At 45.3% G+C, this 15,104-nt stretch overlaps 1 protein-coding gene across 1 annotated transcript in view; it reads right to left on the bottom strand.

Annotated features, from left to right (window-relative positions):
• Nucleotides 1–15,104, bottom strand: part of PRKCH (protein kinase C eta) — a 117,175-nt gene that overhangs the window by 4,802 nt on the left and 97,269 nt on the right. The window contains exons 11-12 of the mRNA XM_083734129.1: nt 7,677–7,815; nt 6,594–6,782 (exon numbers count right to left, since the gene is read on the bottom strand). Of these exons, the coding sequence (XP_083590255.1) occupies nt 6,594–6,782; nt 7,677–7,815 (328 nt within the window). The remainder of the gene's footprint in view (nt 1–6,593; nt 6,783–7,676; nt 7,816–15,104) is intronic.

Below are 15,104 nucleotides of genomic sequence, written 5' to 3'. Positions count from 1 at the left end.
AAAATCCAAAAGAGCTCCCCAAAATTCAGGACGTGAACTTTGCAGCAGCAACAGCTCACACCAGAAATTCCCATCTGCAGCCCAGAGCGTAAACTTTGTCCCTTGTGACTCAGTGAGAACTCTCCTTTTTGACACTGTAAACCACAGACTGATTTGATCTCCTTCCTGGTACCTTTTCCTGTTGAGAAATACCTAATCAGATTTCCCCTTAGTGAAATCTGCTCTGCATGGAGAACTCTGCCAAGCTTACTAGTTTCAAAAGGTTGCTGTTTTACCACTCGACTTAGGAACAGCTTAAATAAGCTAAGCAGATGGTTAACAGCCCAATTCTGCACCGGCCTAAAAGGTAAAGGTACCCCTGCCCGGGCGGGCCAGTCTTGACAGACTCTGGGGTTGTGCGCCCATCTCACTCAAGAGGCCAGGGGCCAGCGCTGTCCGAAGACACTTCTGGGTCACGTGGCCAGCGTGACATCGCTGCTCTGGCGAACCAGAGCTGCACACGGAAATGCCATTTACCTTCCTGCCAGTAAGCGGTCCCTATTTATCTACTTGCACCCGGAGGTGCTTTCGAACTGCTAGGTTGGCAGGCGCTGGGACCGAGCAACGGGAGCGCACCCTGCAGCGGGGATTCGAACCACCGACCTTTCGATCGGCAAGCCCTAGGCGCTGAGGCTTTAACCCACAGCGCCACCCGCACCGGCCTACTGAGATGTAATTCCTACTAAGTTTAAATGTGAATTTCTCCTAGCTAAATTTGGCTTATACCCTCAGAAGGGACACCCTTGCCTGAAAACCTCATGCAATTTCCCTCCAGTTAAAAAAAGTTTAAAGACTTAGAGGTCACATTTTAGAGGTGCCTAAGTACACAAAGTACACAGGATGCGGGTGGCACTGTGGGTAAAACCTCAGCGCCTAGGGCTTGCCGATCGCATGGTCGGCAGTTCGAATCCCTGTGGCGGGTGAGCTCCCGCCGTTCGGTCCCACCTCCTGCCCACCTAGCTGTTCGAAAGCACCCCTAACTGCAAGTAGATAAATAGGTACCGCTTTATAGCGGAAGGTAAACAGCGTTTCCATGTGTTGCGCTGGTGCTGGCTCGCCAGAGCAGCTTCGTCACGCTGGCCACGTGACCCGGAAGTGTCTCCGGACAGCGCTGGCCCCCGGCCTCTTAAGTGAGATGGGCGCACAACCCTAGAGTCGGACACGACTGGCCTGCATGGGCAGGGGTACCTTTAAGTACACAAAACCCCTGAGATTTACTTGCCTGCAATCTGACAGGGTTCACCCACCCTGGAGGGTCCAGCCTGCAAATTCTACCCACTTTTGTCAAAAAGGAAAGAAATTATATCCATCTAGAATTCCCAATAGTGAAGTGGGGATGGCAAATGAGATTTGGACCTCCAAACCAAACTGGTCAGCCACTAAATGAGTATGAGGTGAATCAGGCTGTTTTTACAAAGCCCTAAACTGAGGACCAAACCAAATCTTGTGGTCAGTGCATACCCATCCCTTGTCTCACATGACCCTGCCCTGAAGTTGATTTGGATCAGCCAGGAAGCGCAGTCTGCTGTCCCTGGGAATCTGTTCCTGTCCTGGGAGCCGGAATGAGACAGGACAAATCCCAGGTGGGCAATGAATGCACAGGAAGAACGCCAGCCTTTAAATGTCGCAACGGTGCCTAAGGATAAGGCTGTAAAAGGTCCCTTCCACTGTTCTTACACATATAGGGGCCTGAAGCCCGGCTCTTTTAACAGAGGAGCAACACAGCGAAGCAAACTGCAGAAGAGATGTAATGCTGAACTCTGGAAATTCTGTGGACTCATGAATGCACCTTTGGTGAGAATTTGCAATTGCAGAAACACATGTGTGTATCTAACGATTGCAAAATGCAAGCTGGACAGTGTTTTAAATAATATTCAGTAAACACACAAGATGTAACCGGATGCAGAAAGCAAATTAGAATGGATTATAAAGTATTTTGTGTCCAATGATTTGTGTTTTAATCTTGTCTTAGACTCTGTGAAAGGATTCTGTGGAACTGTAACAACCTTTCGTGTGGATTGTTGGACTCTATGAACAGACAGGTGGAATAGACACTTACACATACATGGACTTTACGCATAAACTGATTAGAGAATGAACTTATCCACTGGGTCTCCTACAGTGGTACCTCTGGTTGCGAACGGGATCTGTTCCGGAGGCCGGTTCGCAACCTGAAAAGAACGCGACCCGTGTCTGCCTGTCTGCCCATGCGCGGGTCGCAATTTGCCGCTTCTGCACATGCGCATGACGTCATTTTGTGCGTCTGCTCATGCGTGAGTGACGAAACCCGCAAGTAACCCTTTCTGGTTACTTTGCTGTGGGACGCAACCTGAAAACGCGCTACTTGAAGCAAAAGTAACATGAGGTATGGCTGTACTTTTTTCGTTGAACTTTATGAGCTGCTTCTGTCAAAATCTACAATTTAATACAATGAATAGTATACTTTATTTATTCAAACGTACAGCCGGTTATGTCTTGTGTGTTTATTGAATATGTTTCACGTAACTTAGAGGTTTGTTGTTGTTTTGCGATTGTTTTTGGACAGTGTTTTAAAGCCAAGGCAATTTTTTTGAAGGAGGGAAAACCCAAGCCCAAATGTGTTGGGTATTCCCAAAACAATGTTGGAAATCAAAATAGTGTGACAGCAGCTACTCTTTGGAACTCCCTGCTGTTGCATATCAGAAAAGCACTGCCTTTATTTGCCTTTCTGGTGCCTGTTGAAGACCTTCCGCTTTCAACAAGCCCTCTAAGGGGAGATTTCTTTTATTCCAGTCAGTCACCTCTGTTGGATTTCAATTGGTTTCTATATTATTTCATTATTTATACCCTCCCCCCCCCCCCCCGCCGCCCATCTGGCTGAGTTACAATTGGTTTTCATACATGCAGCTTTTAAAATAGTTTTGCATTTAAAAAAAAATGGATAGTGAAATTGTTTTGTGATGCTTCATGGGAACCAATTCCGAAGTTTAATCAGTTAATTGATTAATTAGGAAAGAGCCTTTGGATTTGCCTGAAAGTATCCTCCAGTGCCTCTGTTTTAAAAAATAAAGACATTTAAAATATGGACATATGCTGCTTCAGATTCTTTTAAAAAGAAAAAAATATGAAAGCTTTTCTTTGTTTACAAGAGTACTGTACAGTCATACCTCGGGTTGAATGTGCTTCAGGTTGAGCGCTTTCGAGTTGCGCTCCGCAGCAACCCAGAAGTAACGGAGCACATTACTTCCAGGTTTCGCTGCTCGTGCATGCGCAGACACTCAAAATGACGTCACACACATGCACGGAAGCGCCAAAACTCAACCCGCGCATGCACAGATGCACTGTTGCGTCTTACGTTCCGTTCAGGATGCAAACAGGGCTCTGGAACAGATCCCGTTCGCATCCCGAGGTACCAATGTACATGCATTGTCTCTTTTTCAGGTTGTAGAGTCCTTTCTACAGATCAGTTACATTTTATATGAAACATTAGTGTTGTGAACAGAATATTGTTGGGGAAGAAGGAGGAAAAAGGGGAGAGAAGGGGTAGGGGGTGGGGTGGTAAAACTTACATTATTTACTTAGTGTGTGTTGGGGGGGTTATGTCAGCATCACTTGGGTGGGTTCTCTTTCTATTTGTTTGTTATATTTCCTTGGTTGGGGAGCCCAGAGCATGGTTGGTTGTCTTTAGTAAGATTTATTTGTGTGTGATGGGAGGAGAGTGTTGTTGGGTTAAGTTAGCCTAGGGCTGCCATATGTCCTGATTTTACAAGACATGTCCTGGAATTTGCCTCCAAAAATGGTGTCCTGGATTATGTTTCGGAAATTGGGCAAGTGTCCCGGAAAATTGGCAGTGGGGGTTAAATTGTGCTGGAAATGCCTTAAAAAGCTCCAAAACAATTTTGGGGTCTTCCTTTAAAAAAGCTCAAGAACTTTCAGGATGTCCTGCTTTTTACATTTTGAAATATGGCAACCCCAAGTTAGCCATATTGATTTGTAGGCTATCGGTGTTCAGATTCTTTTATAAGAACATAAGAAGAGACCTGTTGGCTCAGGCCTATCACCGATCTAGTCCACCATCCTGTTTTTACAGTGGCCAGTGATTATTCTATTGTTTGGAAATGTTATTTGCCTTGGAAAGCTGACAATAAATTGTTCGTCAGAAACAAATAACTGAAGCCGGAGCGAGGGAGGGATTTTGGGAACCTTGCTCAGTTTTCCCCCTTGTGCATTATAGGTCACTGCCGCTTTCCTGCTAAAGAATGTTCTCAGGAACATTCCAGGAAGAGAAGTGACCTTAGGTTGCCTTCCAAGGGACAGCAAACTTGGAACTGGAGACTTGTCTTTGGGAATATCTCAGTCGGTGGAGCATAAGACTCTTAATCTCAGGGTTGTGAGTCCCATGTTGGGCAAAAGATTCCTGCATTCCTGGGGGTTGGACTAGGTTATGGTTACCAGACGTCCCCGTTTCCCGGAGACAGTCTCTGGATTTACAAATCTGTCCCCGGACAAAATCCGTCCCCGGAATGTCCCCGGATTTCATTTAATGTCCCCAGATTTATATTTTGAGTGTTGTAGATTTATTAGTAGGGAATGAATGTTGCGTGATTGGTTCAACAGCACAAGACCCATCATATGGGGACTTCCAGCGAGGCAAAATGGCAGGCGCCACGGCAGCGAGCTGCTCCTGAAACCAGCCAGAGCCAACTGCGCTACCAGGCTGGCTCCGGGCTGCTGAGACTCCCACTGCTGCTGCCGCTGCCAAGGGGGAACTGGGGACACCGGCACATCAACTGGGGGAAACCGCTGACCCCCCCCAGACCCAAATCGAGCCAGGAGTGAGAGTGCCCAGCCACCCGGCCGACTGCCCAGCGGCGCTCCGGGGCCAGTAAAAACCCTGGAGCCGACGCAGGGAGAAGGAGGAGAGGAGAAGTAAGAGAGAGAAAGAGGAAGGATAAAAAAGAGGGGAGCTCCGACCTTGCTACGCCGTTGCCATCACCACCGCTGAGGAGGAGAGGTAGGAGAGCACCGGGAGGGCAAGGACACGTGGCCGAGCCCAGGCCCAACCCAAGCTTACTCCACGGCAGGGTAGCACTCCAAGAGAGCAGGCCAGGGCCCAGAGGAGGGCCGTGTGACAGAGGAGACCACAGAAGAGAAGATATTACTTCTTTATTTTTAAAAAAAAAATCTGATTTTTTTTTTCCTCTTTTCAAGGATTCTTTGAAAAAAATCTGGTAACCTTAGACTAGGTGATCCTCTTCGTCCCCTCCAATTCTATGCTTCTCCTCCTGCCTCTCTGGCCCCACTCCCCTTTTGGGTAGCTGTGAGAGACAATACTTGTGAACTCAACATTTATGGCCCAGTAGTGGCTTGTTCCCACTGGGACCGACAGGGCAAAAGGCAGGGAAGATCTGCATTAGGTGGAGACACAGGCAGTGACAGGCAGAGAGCCACATACTGACCAGTTGTAAACAAGGAAGGTGGGGTTGGTTGGGGACAGACTGAGACTGGTGGGAAAATGGCCCATTCGCCCAGATGAACTACCCAAGGAGCAAAACAATCCAATTTTAAAGAATCGAAACAATGACAACAGCTGAGAACATTTTAAAACAGCCATATATCCCCCACAGCTGGTATTTCCAAGGTTGCCAGGAACAGTATCTTTAACAGAATCACAGAATCATAGAAAATTGTAGAGTTGGAAGGGACCCTGAGAGTCATCTGGTCTAACCCCCTGCAAGACAGGAATCTTAGCTAACGTATCCCTGACAGATGCCCATCCAACCTCTGCTTAAAAACCTCCAAGGAAGGAGAGCCCACCACCTTTGAGGGAGTCTGTTCTGCTGCTGAACAGCTCTTACCATTGGAAAGTTCTCCCTAATGTTTAGTTGGAATCTGCTTTTCTGTCATTTGAATCCATTGGTTCGGATCCTACCATCTGGAGCAGCAGAAAACCAGCTTGCTCCATCTTCCATGTGACAGCCCTTCAGATATTTGAAGATGGCTGTTCCATCATCTCTCAGTCTTCTCTTCAAGCAAAACCTCCCCATCTCCCTCAACCGTTCATCATCAGGCTTGGTTTCCAGACCCTTTATCGTCTTGGTTGCCCTCCTCTGCAAATACCTGGGTGAACAGGGATATTTTAAAATTCCTACTGACTCTTAAAGGTAAAGGAACCCCTGACCATTAGGTCCAGTTGTGACCGACTCTGGGGTTGCGGCGCTCATCTAGCTTTATTGGCCAAGGGAGCCGGCGTACAGCCTCCAGGTCATGTGGCCAGAATGACTAAGCTGCTTCTGGAGAACTAGAGCAGCACACAGAAACACCATTTACCTTCCCGCTGGAGCGGTACCTATTTATCTACTTGCACTTTGACGTGCTTTCGAACTGCTAGGTGGGCAGGAGCAGGGACCGAGCAACGGGAGCTCACCCCGTCGTGGGGATTCGAACCGCCAACCTTCTGATCGGCAAGTCCTAGGCTCTGTGGTTTAACCCACAGCGCCACCCGCGTCCCTTACTGTTTAGCAAAAGATGTAAGTCAGAGGGAAGTTGTGCAAACAAGACAAGTGTATACATACGGCCTTCAGAATTGAAACAGCATCTTCTGGGAGCCAAGAAGGGTAGGAGATTTCATCTTTAAGGATGGCCTCAAAGAGGTCATCTTCGTTTTCAGCTTCGAAGGGAGCGTGGCCACAGAGCATCTCGTAGAGCAGCACTCCCATTGCCCACCAGTCGACGTCAGGACCATACAGCATTTCTTGTAAAATCTGCCGTGAGATGAGCAGGAGTCAAAATCAACAATGCTACCCAGTCATTCTTATTCCCTGCCTGTTGATGACTACAACAGCGAGTGATGGCATGTGTATGTGAAAGATCACAGATCAAAGCCCAGTGAGATTTCATAATTGTTTCCAGAAGAGCAGCCATGTTAGGCTCTTGCAGCTAATTATAATTATTATTATTAATAATAATAATATTATTATTACCTGCCTATCCGGCTGAGTTTCCCCAGCTACTCTGGGCGGCTCCCAATCGAGTGTTAAAAACAATACAGCATTATATTAAAAACTACCCTAAACAGGGAGCAGCTTCTGATTGGCTGCAGGAGCATCTTGCAGCCAATCGGAAGCCGCGCCAGACGTTCAGCTTCTGAAAATTGTTCGAAAACCGGAACACTCGCTTCTGGGTTTCCATCGTTCAGGAGCCAATTTGTTTGGGAGCCAAGGCGTTTGACATCCAAGGTACAACTGTTCTGATGGGGAACATATTGGCCCTCGCTGAGGCACAACCACTGTGTAGGGTTTTCCCCCCACATCAGCTCATGCACTCCCATTTGCAGATGTTCATTATTCATGCACACAGCTTTATCTGCATGCAGTGAGCTTCTGGGTGCATGCACAGAACCGTTGTCCTGTTGGCAGAACAACATCCATGCTGCATGCAGAAGAGTCTCGTGGCTTTGAGGCAACTACATATGTAAACCCTGTGCAACATATATCCAAACGCCTCACAAACACTGTGCAAATATTTCTAATTTGGAATCATTTATTCTGCCACATAACCTGGCCTAGCTCGGTTTCTGCACTGCCGAGCCGAGGCTGGTGGGGAAATGCAGGGTTTCAGAAAGCAAAGCTCTTGCCCTGGTGACATCTTTCCTGTACCTCTGGGGCGATGTAGTCAGGAGTTCCACAGAAGGTCGCCGTGGTGACCCCGTCGCGGATTCCTTCTTTACACATCCCAAAGTCAGCCAGCTTGCAATGGCCCTCGTGATCGAGCAACACGTTATCCAGCTTCAGATCCCTGCAACAGTGGAGACACACGTCAGTGTGCAGGTGGTAAATTGAGACAAAAAGGAAGTGTGACAACAAGTTGAAGATCAACACCAACAAAAAAAGGTTATTTATGTATGCCACTTGTTATGTACTGAAGTTCTCACCCTGGGCCAGCAGGGGGATACTGTAGATAGTTATGCAAATGAAAGATCGAAAGTGATGTTCAGTGATTGGATAGTTTGTATGCAAATGAAGGATCGAAAGTGACGTTCAGTGATTGGCTAGTTACAGAAAATGGTTACTGTTACATTCTAGTGGAGCTCTATATAAGCAGACTGACTGAGCTCCTCAGTCCAGTTCAGTTCCAGCTTACAAATAAAGAGCTGCTTTGGAAGAATCACTGTGTCATCTGATATGTTCGCCCACAACTTAACACCACTACTGCAGCCCATGTTTTGTTAGCCCCAAAATGGAAAATGAGCGAGGTCCCAACCAAAGAAGAATGGCAACTTAAGCTGACGGAGTATGCACAGCTTGCAGATTTAACATACAGAATAAGAGAACAAGAATATGTTTAGAGAAGATTGGGAAACGTTTATTGAATACATGGGGGAAATTGTGTACACTTGAAAACATGGGCAGCATTAAGATAAATTCAAGAGTGCTAATAAGTTTTGATGGATGTAATAATGGAATACTGCATGGTTTAGTTTTTGTAAACTATGCAGGGATTTTTATGATATGTAAAATGAACCATGGAAAGAGAAGGAGGGAAGTCATTGATATTTTAAGGATGTTTAAATGAGTATTTTAAATTGTAAAAGCAAAAATTTAATTACACACAAACACCCCCAGCATAGATGCTACCCCAAATTCTGCCCTCCCCAAGTGATGCTTGAATCATCCAGATGGGTGGTTCCCAAATCTTTTCAGATCTGCCCAGTGCCCCCCTACCCCACCCCCTAAAAAGCATCATTCAAAATAGCAGTTTGCATGACCCACCAAGGAAGATAAAAAACACAATAAAATTCAAAACAGTGACCACTGATTACACATTTATTCAAAATCCAGTTAAAACTATTTAATTCAACAAAAATGATGGACTTGATCCAGCAATATCCACTTTTCTTTTCTTTTTTTAAAAGATATTTATTAAAGTTTCAAAAATTATATAAAAACAAAACAAAACAACAATACAAAAAACACAAACAAGTATAGTTTTAATCCCTTATTTTCTTATAACTTACTTCCCCGACCTCCTCATACCTCCCCTTTCTGTATTCCAATTTCTAATTATTAATTCAGCAAATCCTCTCCCTTATTTTTCATTTATTTTTTAGCCTTTCTTTTCTTTTTGCTTAATCATTACAGCTGAAAACCACTTAATTTCTAAACCAATATCATTCTAACATTCATTAATTTTGCAATGTTTCCTAAGATAATCCTTAAATTTCTTCTAATCTTCTTCCACCGTCTCTCTTCCTTGGTCTCGGATTCTGCCAGTCATTTCTGCCAGTCCCATATAGTCTATCACCTTCATCTGCCATTCTTCCAAGGTGGGTAGATCTTGTGTCTTCCAATACTTTGTGATGAGTATTCTTGCTGCTGTTGTAGCATACATAAAGAATGTTCTATCCTTCTTTGGCACCAATTGGCTGACCATACCCAGGAGAAAGGCCTCTGGTTTCTTCAGGAAGGTATATTTAAATACCTTTTTCATTTCATTATATATCATTTCCCAGAAAGCCTTAATCTTTGGGCACGTCCACCAAAGGTGAAAGAATGTACCTTCATTTTCTTTACATTTCCAACATTTATTATCAGGTAAGTGGTAAATTTTTGCAAGCTTGACTGGGGTCATGTACCACCTATAAATCATTTTCATAATATTCTCTCTTAGGGCATTACATGCCGTAAATTTCATACCGGTGGTCCACAACTTTTCCCAGTCAGCAAACATAATGTTATGACCAATATCTTGTGCCCACTTAATCATGGCTGATTTAACCGTTTCATCCTGCGTATTCCATTTCAACAGCAAGTTATACATTTTTGACAAATTCTTAGTTTTGGGTTCTAACAATTCTGCTTCCAATTTTGATTTTTCCACCTGGAAGCCAATTTTCCTGCCCAACTTGTAAACCTCCATTATTTGATAATAGTGAAGCCAGTCTCGCACTTTATCTTTTAATTTCTCAAAACTCGGCCCGCAATATCCACTTTTCAGAGTCATACTTATTTACAGCTCCTCCTGGTGCCCCCTTGCCTCTTAATACCCTCCCCAGGTAATCCCCCTCCCCACAGAGGGGGGCACTGCCCACAGTGGGAACCACTGATCCTGTCATGAGTCACATGAATATCATGCAGGTGATACTCAACTTTACTCAGAGTAGACCCTCTGAAATCAACAGAGGTGAGTAAGTTAGGGCCATGCATTTCAGTAAGTCTGCTCTGAGTAAACTTCAGTTGAATAGCACCTATTGTGTTCTTTGAGTCATTGTCATTTGGGAAGAACCATCAATCCCTATGATGTTATTGTTTAGTTGTGTCCAGCTCTTCGTGACTCCATGGACCAGAGCATGCCAGGCACTCCTGTCTTCCACTGCCTCCCACAGCTTGGTCAAACTCATGTTCGTAGCTTCGAGAACACTGTCCAACCATTTTGTCCTCTGTCATCCCCTTCTCCTCCCTCAATCTTCCTCAACATCAGGGTCTTTTCCACGGAGTCTTCTCTTCTCACGAGGTGGCCAAAGGACTGGAGCCTCAGCTTCAGGATCTGTCCTTCCAGTGAGCACTCAGGGCTGATTTCCTTCAGAATGGATAGGTTTGATCTTCTTGCAGTTCATGGGACTCTCAAGAGTCTCCTCCAGCACCATAATTCAAAACCATCAATTCTCCGGCAATCAGCCTTCTTTATGGTCCAGCTCTTACTTCCATACAGCCCTACTGGCTTTGACTATACGGATCTTTGTCAGCAAGGTGATGTCTCTGCTTTTTAAGATGCTGTCTAGGTTTGTCATCGCTTTTCTCCCAAGAAGCAGACGTCTTTTAATTTCATGACTGCTGTCACCATCTGCAGTGATCATGGAGCCCAAGAAAGTAAAACCTTTCACTGCCTCCATTTCTTCCCCTTCTATTTGCCAGGAGGTGATGGGACCAGTGGCCATGATCTTAGTTTTTTTGATGTTGAGCTTTAGACCATATTTTGCGCTCTCCCCTTTCACCCTCGTTAAAAGGTTCTTTAATTCCTCCTCACTTTCTGCCATCAAGGTTGTGTCATCTGCCAAAAGAAAATGTGATGGGAAGCACTTTACACATAAAAACGTCAGCAAAAACCCAGCATCCATTAATGGCTCCTCTGTTGGGAATTGTAGCACTGTGGAGGTATACTATAGCCATGGTTGTTTAAGGTGGCCTCCTTGCGCTATGTGTGAATGAGACCTCCGCTGCAATCTCAGGAAGAGGAAAAGAGAAATGGGATCCGACTTCAGGCAGTGAGGTTGGAAAACAGGCCCAGGCAGGAGACAAATAACTACTAGCAGAAGATGTAAAATGGGAGAAGAGCCAAGCAGAGTCAGTAATTCGAAAGAGAAGGAACAAGGAACAAGGAAAAAGAGAAACAGATCTTAATGACAAACAAAAGAAGACCAACATTACCACCCCAGTCAATACATTACGTTTGGGGAGGGAAGGGGGAAAGAAATTTTTCCCAGTAAGTCATCTGGTTCAAGCCTTGCTCACAGATAAAGTTTCCAATGGCAAAATGTTTGGGGAGGCTTTTTTCTAAAGCTGCACTGCAGTCATTTTTAGTTTGTTGTTCCTTTTTTAGCTTATTTGTTGTGACAGTCTGTTCCAAGAGGCAAATTTTAAAACCACGACTACAACCCTATAGAACTGGGAACAGGGAAAATAGCTCCTCTGCACCTGAAATTTCAAGGGGTTAATCGTCACCCACTCCTGACTGGAGTGATCTCGCTTGCTCCCCGCTCCACATTGTCATAGGGTGGGGAGAAGAATTCTTGACTTGAGAGCCACATTCTTGATCGGAAGGTTGGCAGTTCGAATCCACTCAATGGTAGTAAGCTCCCGTTGCTCTGTCCCAGCTTCTGCCAACCTGCCATACGTCTGGAATTTGCATATGCCATACGTCTGGACATACACAGAATACTGCAGTCAGAAGCGGTGTCCCCCCCAAAACAGCTCGACAACTTTTGTGTTCAGATTTTCACTTGTTGAAATATGGCAACCCTAGCAACCTAGCAGTTCGAAAGCATAACCAAACTTGGCCCTCCAGCTGTTTGGGGACTACAATTCCCACCATCCCTGACCACTGGTTCTGTTAGCTAGGGATGATGGGAGTTGTAGTCCCAAAACAGCTGGAGGGCCATGTTTGGCTATCACTGGATAACCAGCACAAATAGATAAATAGGTACCACTGCGGCAGGAAGGTAAACGGTGTTTCCGTGCGCTCTGGTTTCTGTCACGGTCTTCCATTGTGCCAGAAGTGGTTTAGTCATGCTGGCCACATGAGCCGGAAAGCTGTCTGTGGACAAACGCCAGCCTGGAAGTGAGATGAGCACCGCAACCCCATAGTCGCCTTCGACTGGACTTAACCGTCCAGGGGTCCTTTACCTTTTTACTGTATACTGTTTAAGGCAGTATCATACCACTTTAAACAGTGAATGGCTTACCTCAAATAATCCTGGGAACTGTGGTTTGACCAAGGCAGAATAGAGTGGTACTATTACTTCCCTTGAACTGAATACTATACTTCAGTTGATGCAGCCATTAGCTTTGTTGCTGTTGCATCACACTGTGGACTCACGTTAAGCTTCCTCATATTAAAGCTACCCAAAGGATTCTGGGAAGTGTCGCTGGATGTTAAGAGACCCCAAGTCCCGCTCACAGAGCTATAACTCTCAGAGTGGTTTAACAATCAGTCCCTCTTCCCCGGGAGCTCTGTGAGGGAGAATACAGGGTCTCCTAACTATTATTCCCCCTCAACAAACTACAGCTCCCAAAATTTCCTTCCTCTTTTGATCGCTTTGTTTTCTCTCCCCCTTCCCCTCCAGCTCTTTTGGGTACCTATCCGTTTGGCTTTGTCATTCTCTTAACTTTCACCATCTCCTTCCTGACACATCAGCCTGTGGGAGACTTTGCTTCAAGGCTCGCTTAGGTGATGCACCTGAGACCTCTAGTCCGGCTTGGCATCACTCGCCTCCTCTCTGAAAAGGGCAAAGCACAGCCAGCCTAAGGCCTGTCTCTGCTTCTTGCCTGTTGCCATGACAACCGAAACACTGGCTCCCATTCATCTTCAGATACCTCCCCTGTGCTTCTGGAGGAACTAGAATTTGTTCCGTTTCCTGGACTGCTCGCTCTTATTTCTTTGCTGTATGAAATGGCCTCTGTGCTCTGGTTCTGCGGAGAGGCTCAGTGCTGGGCAAGAAATATGTCCTCCTTTTCCAGGACACATTCCCTTTTCCAGGTCTGGGTGCAAATTTGTCACAAAATTTGGCAAAAAATGGATTTTTTAGCTTGGTTTTTTTTTTTGTTTGCAGTAACCCAATAAACTTTTTCTACTGCATTAGACTTCGATCTAAGGCACCCGGCTAAACTTGTCTGCAGCAGAGAATCACAGCAGAGAAGCATCTTAAATTATTATTATTATTATTATTATTTTGCTGAAAGCCTTAATTTACATGAGTAGAATGTGTGCTTTTATTTAAAATGCATCTCTTGGTTATTTGTGGGGCATAGGAATTTGTTCATTCTCCTCCCCCCCCCAAAAAAATATAGTCTGGCTCCCCACAAGGTCTGAGGGACAGTGGACCAGCCCCCTGCTGAAAAAGTTTGCTGACCCCCTGTTCTATAGCCTACATATAGTAGGCGTTTTTTAAATGATAGTTGTCATAACGATCTGTAGTTAAAAGCAGAGGAGGGCAAATGTGTCTTCTTTTTTTGCTCTTCAAAATATGGCAACCCTAGGATAGCATAAAGCTCCATGGATATAAAATTCCTATATTGCTTCAGCAGGGAGATGGAATGACCCTCAACCCTATTAAAAAAAAATGGGTTCAGTTTGCCTGCAAGTTCGCCATACCCAATATATGCCCACTTGATCTCTTCGATCGCGGAACTGGCACTGTTAAAGGTGCCATGTAACAACCATTCCACATTTGTAAGATACCAATATTTTAGTTCCTCCGGAACTCCCTGCCTATTGAAGTCAAGCAGGAGCCTTCACTGTACTCTTTTTGGCACCTGCTAAAAAGATTTTTGTTTAGACAAGCCTATCCACATGACCTGGAAGCTGTTCGCTGGCTCCCTCAGCCAATAAAGCGAGATGAGCGCCGCAACCCCAGAGTCAGTCACAACTGGACCTAATCGTCGGGGTCCCTTTACCTTACTTTAGCCACATGTGTAGAATGTGGATGTATGTTTTAATCCTGTTGTTAGTTTATTGTTGATCTTATGCTTTGAATGATTGAAAGATTAACTGTTACGTTTCTAATTCTATTGTTTTGTTCTCTTTGTAAACCACTTTGAGGTTTGTTTGTTCGTTTTTACAAAAACCAATCGGTGTATAGATTTTGCAAATAAATAAATACACATATATATTAAGTAGAAGCACAGCTGCCTCCTAATTGCGAGACCCACTCAAAATGGAAGGTCATACTGAGGACTCAGCTAGTAAAGGTAAAGGGACCCCTGACCGTTAAGTCCGGTCACGGACAACTCTGGGGTTGCGGCGCTCATCTTGCTTTACTGACCGAGGGAGCCAACATTTCATAGAATCATAGAATCATAGAGTTGGAAGAGACCACAAGGGCCATCGAGTCCAACCCCCTGCCAAGCAGGAAACACCATCAGAGCACTCCTGACATATGGTTGTCAAGCCTCTGCTTAAAGACCTCCAAAGAAGGAGACTCCACCACACTCCTTGGCAGCAAATTCCACTGTCAAACAGCTCTTACTGTCAGGAAGTTCTTCCTAATGTTTAGGTGGAATCTTCTTTCTTGTAGTTTGGATCCATTGCTCCGTGTCCGCTTCTCTGGAGCAGCAGAAAACAACCTTTCTCCCTCCTCTATGTGACATCCTTTTATATATTTGAACACGGCTATCATATCACCCCTTAACCTCCTCTTCTGCAGGCTAAACATGCCCAGCTCCCTTAGCCGTTCCTCATAAGGCATTGTTTCCAGGCCTTTGACCATTTTGGTTGCCCTCCTCTGGACACGTTCCAGTTTGTCAGTGTCCTTCTTGAACTGTGGTGCCCAGAACTGGACACAGTACTCCAGGTGAGGTCTGACCAGAGCA

Source organism: Podarcis gaigeae (genome assembly GCF_964106915.1).
Source record: "Podarcis gaigeae genome assembly, chromosome: 1".
Lineage (NCBI taxonomy): Eukaryota > Metazoa > Chordata > Lepidosauria > Squamata > Lacertidae > Podarcis > Podarcis gaigeae.
The sequence above is the reverse complement of the archived record's forward strand: the minus strand, read 5'-3'. Positions and strand labels throughout refer to the sequence as shown.